Below are 8,743 nucleotides of genomic sequence, written 5' to 3'. Positions count from 1 at the left end.
AACTATCAAGGGCTCATGAGGGAGGGGGGAGCGGGGAGGGAGGGGAAAAATGAGGACCTGATGCCGGGGGTTTAAGTGGAGAGAAAATGTTTTCAGAATGATGTACACATGCGCTTTACACAATTGATGTGTGTATGGACTGTGATAAGAGTTGTATGAGCCCCTAATAAAATGATTAAAAAACAAACAAAACAGAAGCAAATACTATTATAGGTAGAATCTATGAGTAGATACCTGGATACACATGCATGCAGGCTAAGTGAGTGTGGGAGGGAGAGTGACATTACTCCCGCAAATATCTCTATGTCAAATATATATATGTACTTGACAAGAGGCCAGTTCTACAGTGTATTTACTATGCTGTAAATATATCCATGGGTGTGGTGATGCAGATAGGGGGTAAAATTATGAAAACAGACTAGCCATAACCAAACATTATGATGGAATGTATCACGGGGCTGGTGGCTCAGGGTCACAGTCTCAGGGAACAACAAGGTCAAATGGCCTATCAACCACCTACAAAGACAATGTTCTACATCTTACTTAGGCGAAGAGTAACTGATGTCTAAAAGCTCAATAGTGCAACCTGGACAGGTCTTTCCCTGTCCAGAGGAGATTCTGAGATAAGAAAAACCAAAGTAGTATGGAAATGAGTAGTCCAATGGACTAACGGTGGCTCATGTGACCATCTGTCTCCAATCCCTGAGAGCAGAACTACTTGGTACCCAGCTACCAACCGCTCTGAAAGGTATCACTTAGGTGGTCCTGGATCGTGTGAGAAAAATGTCTGCCTACAGCCCCAACAAAGCACTCTTCCACTCTCCCAAGTGTCTCTTTAATTTTTTCCCTCTTCTTTTATAAAAAATCTTTTTATTGTGGGCTCGTTATAGCTCATATCACAATCCATATATAAATCCATTGTGTCAAGTACATTTGTACATATGTTGCCATCATCATTTTCAAAACATTTTCTTTCTACCTGAGCCCTTGGTATCAGCTCATCCCCACCCCCCCACCCTCATGAACCCGTGTGATAACTTATGAATTATTTTTTTCATTCCCAATTGTCTTTTTAATGTATTTATTACCATACAACCCATCCAAATGGCAGACTAGCCTATCTGCTCTGTGCAGCTATTGTACCTTACCTTCATCTGGACTAACCATAGCCTCTACCCAAAACACCAGGAAGAATGATGATTCCGTCTCAATTCCCAGTGAGACAAGGGCAAGGGCAGAATATGGTTCAGAATAAACTTTAATTTGCTCTCCTCTACCCTTCTATGAAAGTCTCTTTCAAATATCCTTAAGAGAGAATAGCTTTTTAAAATACACTAGACTGGATGATACCAATTCAGTTAAAATATCTAGAGGCTAAATCTAAATAAGCAAATTATCCATTTTTAACACTCTCATGTCAAATCTCGTTCAACTTAGTTTAAGTACAATTACCATTAAGTTATGATTCAGGATTCTTGCCTAATTAGGATATAAAATGTTAATTTCCCCATGTAAACTTTAAGACTTTAAATTACTTCTTGAATAAAGAAAGGCATAAAGCAACTCTTATGTCATAATAATACATTTGCAAAATATAAGAACACTTCCATTTATGGCATCAGGTAGAGCAGAAGCTTTATGAATAAATCAGATCCAACCAGTAGTTTTCAAATGGGACAAATAATCATGGATGAAAAACCAGAACAATATGGATAAAGAAAGGAAAAGTATGTAGGGAATTATTAATACTATCTAGTAAAGACAATCTTTAAATTTTTGCCCTACCCTAAAGGTTAATGGCCAGCCCCTACTTCGCTTACCAAAAAGTGAAGCCACCCGGAAGGCATACTGAAAACTGAGCTTCCAAGCAGTCTGACACCGTCCTTTCTTAAATTCTAACTCAGAAAACCGAACTCACTCCCCTCAAGTCCATTCCGACTCAGAACAGCCGCACAGAGCTGGGTAGAACTGCTGCTGTGGGTTCCCAAGACTGGAACTGTTTATGTGAGTGGACAGCCTTGTCTGTCTCTCATGGGGTTGCCGGTGGCTTCAAACTTGACATCCCAAGGCATAACCACTACATTTGGAAAAAAGTCTACTAGAAAACAAAACTGATACTGTGGGGAAGAGGATCTCAAGGGAACAGATGAGAACTTTGCAAAACTTATTTTTATTCATAAAACATGAATCTTACAATTCTACCTAAGTGGAATCTAAAAGCTAGAAGATAAAAATTGAGGAATAAGAGGGGGCTTCCTCCTGAGGAAAAGGGGGGATGGGGAGGGAAGGAAACAAAAAAAATGAGGAGCTGATATTAAGGGCTCAAGTAGAAAGAAAATGTTTTGAAAATGACCATGGCAACTAATGTACAAATGTTAAAGACACAGTGGGTGTATGTATGGATTGTGATAAGGGCTATATGAACCCCAATAACATGATTAAATAAAAGGGGGGGCTTCATGGGAAAATGTAAAATGAAAATACAATGGAAATTCCCCAGACTTTTTGAAGCTCTCTAGAACTCCGAGACAGACAGACAGACACACACACACACACACACACACACACACACACAGCCATTGAGTTCATTCTGACTAATAATGAGCCTACAGGATAAAGTAGACCAGCTCCCTAGAGTTTCTTCATCTTTTTAATTGTATCATTTTATTGGGGGCTTTAACAGCCTTTTTTTTTTTTTTTAAACAAACAAACATTTTATTGGGGGCTCTTCCAGCTCTTATAACAATCCAATCAGTTGTATCAAGCACATTTGTACATATGTTGCCATCACCCTTTTCAAAACTTTTTTTTACTTGAGCCCTTGGTATCAGTTTTTCCCCTCCTCCCTTCCCCACCCTCATGACCCCTTGATAAATTATAACTTTCCTATCTTACACCATCTGCTGTTTCCCTTTACCCACATTTCTGTTGTTTGTCCCCCTGGGAGGGTGATTATATGTTGATCATTATGATAGGTTCCTCCTCTCTACCCCCACTTTTCTCCTTCCCTCATGGTATCACTACTCGCATTACTGTTCTGAGGCGTTTATCTGTTCTGGATTCTGTGTGTCAAGAGGTCTTATCCGTACCAGTATACATGCTCCAGTCCAGCTGGATTTGTAAGGTAGAGTTGGGGTCATGATAGTGGGGGGGGCAGGGGAGGAAGGAAGCATTAAAGAACTAGAGGAAGGTTCTCTGTGTTTAACTGGTGCTATGCTGCATCCTAGACGGCTCGACCCTCCCCCCCCTCTTCCTTGTGACCCTTTCATAAAGGATGTCCAAATGTCTACAGATGGGCTTTGGGTCTCCATTACGACCTGCCTCGTCTGCATAGATATGGTTGTGTTTTGGGTCTTCTGATGCCTGATACCTGATCCCGTGGACACCTCGTGATCACACAGGCTGGTGTGCTTCTTCCACGTGGGCTTTGTTGCTTCCCTGCTAGATGGCTGCTTGTGTAACTTCAAGCCTTTAAGACCCCAGACACTATATATCAACATTTGCTTATATGCCCATTGTGACTTGATGCTCACGTCAGGAAGATGAGCATCAGAGAATGCCAGGTTATTAGAACAAAGTGTTCTTGCATTGAAGGAGGACTTCAGTAGAGGTCTACCTTGAAATTTAATATATAAATATATGTACATAGACCTATTTCCCTATCGTTATATATTAATATATTTACATATATACATGCCTATACTTATACCTCTATAAATGTCTTGTCTCCTACTTCTTTCTTTACTTTCTTCCTGTCCCACATGATCATATTCGACCTCCATTTGGCTCTCAGTAATTCCTTTCGGCTACACTGCAGTTGATCAAACCCCACCAGGCATTCTATACCCTCCTTGCCATAAACTTTAGATACTCTGTTTCCCCGAAAATTAGACCTACAGTTTTGACTCTTGCTGAAATATAAGGCATCCCCCACAAAATAAGGCCCCCCAAAGCTACAATAACTCTGGACTCTGGACCGCAGCGGCACCGCCGCGCAGCTCACCTTTGGCCGCAAAGCAGCCGGAGCAGACAAGAAGTGCGGGGTCTTTTTAAATAAAACAATAAACAATAAATGTGTACCATATTCTTCACGGAAAAATAAGACATCCCCTGAAAATAAGACCTAGCGCATCTTTGGGAGCAAAATTAATATAAGACACTATCTTATTTTCGGGGAAACAAGGTAGCTTGTTCCCTTGCCCTTGGATTTGTTGGCTCCCTCCTCCCTGTTTCCCACCTCTCCTCTCCCCCCCAAACTGCCAGTCCCATTGGTTCCTCCTCAGGATTGTTTATCTTGCCTATCTTACATAGATAGATGTGGGGAAAAAAGGAAAGAAAAAGAGGGGGGGCCCTATAAATAGTTCCAGGTCTCTCTGCCGACCCTTATGTATGTTTTCCGATTGAGCCTGATGAGGTCCTCAGCCCTGCTCTCCAAATCTGAAATCTATTTTTGGGATTCCTTGGGGACTTTGTTGTTTTGCTCCCCTTGCTGCTCTGTTGCTCTCCCTTCGTGTTCACCCCAGTGTGGCTCCCTGGAGTTTCTGAGGAGGAGAAAGTAACATCCTTCTTACACAGAGTAGTTTATGGGTTCAATCTGCTGGCTCTGGGATTAGTAGCCCAATGGGTAACCCACTAAGTCACCAGGAGGCTTTCTTATATAAACAAAAGTAAAATAAAAAAGAAAGGACAAAAGAAGATAAATGTAAGAGATTCAACATCCAACTAGAAGGAATCCTCAAGAGAAAAGAAAAAAGTTGATGGAAGAAATTAAGGAGGAACGATCCTCACTGCTGAAAGGAGACATATATTTTCAAATTCAAAGTGCTCAATAAAATATAAAGCACAATGAAAGAGCACACCTAGACACAGATAGCAGCTGCTAATAACTCAAAATCAAAAGACCATTCAAGTCTCTAGACAGAGAGAAAAGAAACCTCGTCAGGTCATCCACAGCTAAATGATGATCAGACTTATTACTGATATATTCTGTATCAAATCAAACTATGAAACAAATTTTCAGAAGACACTCAGTGATTCAGAGACTTTACTTCCTACATACTTTTTTTAGAAAGCGATCTAAAAATGTATCCAACAAAACAATGAGGCAAAGCAATAAAGAAAATTTGGAAGCCTCGAAACAGTTGTTCGAAAGAGAAATGAAGAGAAAGTTTAAGTCAGCAGCTGTGTAGCAGGCCCAGAGGGGAATTGTCTGTATCAGCTTAGGGAGAAAGATGGACAAGAAAGAAGCTTTTGAGAGAAGGATGCCCAGAAAAAGAGGATTGGATGCAAAAAAGGCAGTTGGACCAGGAACCTGGAAAAGTCTTAAGATAATGATTAAGACACTGACAAGATTAAAAAAAAAAAGATTAAAAATAAAACAAAAAGGATAATGAAATATTTTAGGACACAGGAAATTGTTCAAGGCAGGCATTATCCCAGTAAGGTTTCACAATTGAGCAATTAGAAGTGTTCCAAAAAAGTAAAACCCATTTCAAATTAAGCCTAAGAAGGTTCTTTTAAGTGGCAGAGGGCTAGAAAATTAAGCACATTCCAAAATATAATCATAGAACAATATTTGCCTTCATAGTAAGTATATAGTCATAATAAGGAACTGATTTCTTGTTTTCAAGCTTTAGAATCTGCCAAGATTCCATATGATTATATCATTTAAATACTGTCACAAGTCAAATGACAGCTTAAGCTGGGGGGTGGGGGGCAGCAGGGAGTAAAATGAGTCCCAAGATTAGTTTCTTAGAGAGTATCTAGATACTGTCTATCCTTGATACAACTAGAAATAGACTTGTCTTGTTGGGGGTGGGGGAGAAATAAGAAATATGCATTTGGAAAAAAAAAACAACCCACACTGCATTTGGGAGAAAACAAACTGATCCAGACTCACAGCAACCCTGTAAGGCAGAGTAGAACTGTCCCACTGGGAAAGCACACAGTCACATCTTCCAGTATGGGTTCAAATTGCCAACTTTTCAGTTAGCAGCCAGGCTTTTAACACATAAACCTCCAGAGCTCCTTAGGGTCTGATTAGAGACTGTGCTTTGAAGAATTGATGCATTCTGAATTGTGGTGCTAGCAAAGAATGTTCAAAGAACCACGGACTGGCAGAAGAACAAACAAATCTGTCTGGAAAGAAGTACAGCCAGAATGCTCCTTCAAAACAAAGATAGTGAAATTTGTCATACATACTTTGGGCATGTTATGAGGAGAGACCAGTCCCTGGAAAAGGACATCACGCTTGATAAAGGGCCAGTGAAAAATAAGAAGGCCCTCAAGGAGATAAACTGACACAGCAGCTCCAACAGGGAGCTCAAACAGCTACAACTGTGAGGATGGTGCAAGGCCTGGCAGCCGGCAGTGTTTCCTTCTGTTGCACACAGGGTTTCATTGAATCTTAACAGACTCCCTGACACCTAACAAGATAGGCTCTGTCTTAGATGTATGACATGTCCTGGTTGGTCCCGTTTCTCTAAAGGGCGACTCTGAAACCTTGCCCTGTACTTTTGATTTTATCTGGATGAATTAACAATACCTGTACAACCTACTTTCAAGGTCCCCTCTCCAGAGCACAATCCCAATATACTCAGGTGGATACTACCCTATTCAAATTGTATCTACTCACAATAAACATGCCACTTTGTATTCCTCTAAAAACTTAGTTTTTAGACAGAGAAGAAATGAGAAGGGATAGTAGACACCAAAACAATGATTGTAGCAAACAAAACTAAGTAACATTGCTAAATTAAGATTTAACAAAAATGTGTTACCAGTATGGAAGTTCACCTCAGAAGAAGTAAAACCAGACTGTTAAGGGTTGGAACCTCTTGGTAGTGGAATTGAGAGTTAATGAAAAGGAAGGTAGGGGAGATATATGTATATTTTTAATCATTTTATTGGGGGCTTGTACAACTCATCACAATCCATATATCCATCCATTGTGTCAAGCACATTTGTACATTTGTTGCCATCATTTTGAAAACATTTTCTACCAGCTCATTTTTCCCTTCCCTCCCTGCCCCACCCCCCAGAACCCTTGATCATTTATAAATTATTATTTTGTCATGTCTTACACTGTCCAACGTCTCCTTTCACCCACTTTTCTGTTGTCTGTCTCCCAGGGAGGGGGTTATATGTAGATCCTTGTAATCGGTTCAGGGAGGGGGATATTTTTATTATAAGCAATTACACACTATTTTATTTTTAATTATGTATCAGTAATTGAAAAAAATTAGTTTACCGGAATAGAATTCTCAAATGTTAGCACTCCTTTCTAACCAATTCCAACTCTACTCTGCATTTCTGACCTTAGCTCTAGCCTAGACCCAATTCTGGCCACATTTTTAATGTTTTCAAATCTCATTAGTATGCCTTGGTCTTAAAATCATGCTAAGTTGAAATAGCTCATGTGCAAAATAACAAGGAAAATGCCTTTTTAAAAATTAAACACCTCTTTTAGTTTTTATACAGTGGTTCTCAAAATGTAGTGTAAGGACTCCTAGGGATCCCCAAGACCCTTTCAGGATCTACAAGGTCCTCCCATTTCAAATAGCCATCAGCATAAGCCAAATGGTCTTCATATATTTTCATCCAAACAATACATTGCAACTGCTGAGATTTGAAAATCTGTCTTAATTTTTAATTCTTAATTTTAAATCTGTCATTAATTCTTTACTGAGATATTTTTTAAAACTGCAAATACATAAAATAATGTTATACTTTGCACTATTTTTAATTCTGTAAATTTTCTTGGCTAACATGTGATGATTTTATTCTTAATTTTAAATGAATTATATTTTTCTAAATTCTCAATTTAAACATTTAATACAGTAATTACCATAGACCTAGCCCACAAAAACAAAAGCTGTTTGGAGTCCTAAAACCAAAAAGAGGTTGTTGATTGCTCAGTGGTACAATTTCTACCCTCCATTCTGGAGATTCAAGTTCATTTGCTTCCCAGCCAATGTAACATGTGCAGCCACAACCTTCTGTCACTGGAGGATTGCTTGTTGCTATGATGCAGAACTAGCTTCCGAGGAGCTTCTAGACTAGAAGGAACTATGATGACAGGCCTGGCAATCTATTCCAAGGGGCCCAAATCTCCTTCTAGTTGGCCAGTGTGCTGCTGAACAATATCACTCTCTAGGTTAGCAGATATCTGACAGACCTGGGGAAGCAATGGCCTAGAACAGGGGTCCTCAAACTTTTTAAACGGGGCCAATTCACTGTCCCTCAGACCCATTGGAGGGCCGGACTATAGTTTAAAAAAAACTATGAACAAATTCCTATGCACAGTGCACATATCTTATTTTGAGGTTAAACAAAAACACCCGACGGGCCAAACAAATGTGCTCGGTGGGCCGCATGTGGCCCGCGGGCCGTAGTTTGACCCCTGGCCCAGAACTCTGGTACTGTACTCCCAAAAGAAAACCAGAAAATTGAAGCAAGCAAACAAACAACAAAAGAATACCAACTGTCATCAAGCCAACTCCAACTCATAGTGAGCCCACAGGGGAGAGTAGAATTGCCCCCTAGGGTTTCCAACCCTATGAAGAATTGTGTTATCAGCTTTGGTTCTGGGTAAAGGGTTGAAAGCTCTCATGTGAGATTCTTACTAGAAACAAAACTATCATCTCTCTACCTTTGGATGCAATTTAAATTGACATCACTGAGTAACAGGAAAACTCCAAGTCAGAAAGTTCATTTTAAACATGAATCTAAACTGAAGTTGGTC

The 8,743-nt window shown here is 39.9% G+C and overlaps 1 protein-coding gene across 1 annotated transcript in view; it reads right to left on the bottom strand.

The window, feature by feature from the left end:
- Positions 1 to 1,154, bottom strand: part of ZFR (zinc finger RNA binding protein) — a 51,104-nt gene extending 49,950 nt beyond the window's left edge. The window contains exon 1 of the mRNA XM_045285267.1: positions 1,144 to 1,154. Within this exon, the coding sequence (XP_045141202.1) occupies positions 1,144 to 1,154 (11 nt within the window). The remainder of the gene's footprint in view (positions 1 to 1,143) is intronic.
- Positions 1,155 to 8,743: the final 7,589 nt, after the last annotated feature.

This window comes from Echinops telfairi, unplaced genomic scaffold (genome assembly GCF_000313985.2).
Source record: "Echinops telfairi isolate 266 unplaced genomic scaffold, ASM31398v2 ScPeMD7_7469;HRSCAF=8507_1, whole genome shotgun sequence".
Classification (NCBI taxonomy): Eukaryota; Metazoa; Chordata; class Mammalia; order Afrosoricida; family Tenrecidae; genus Echinops; species Echinops telfairi.
This window is presented reverse-complemented; position numbering and strand designations above follow the sequence as displayed.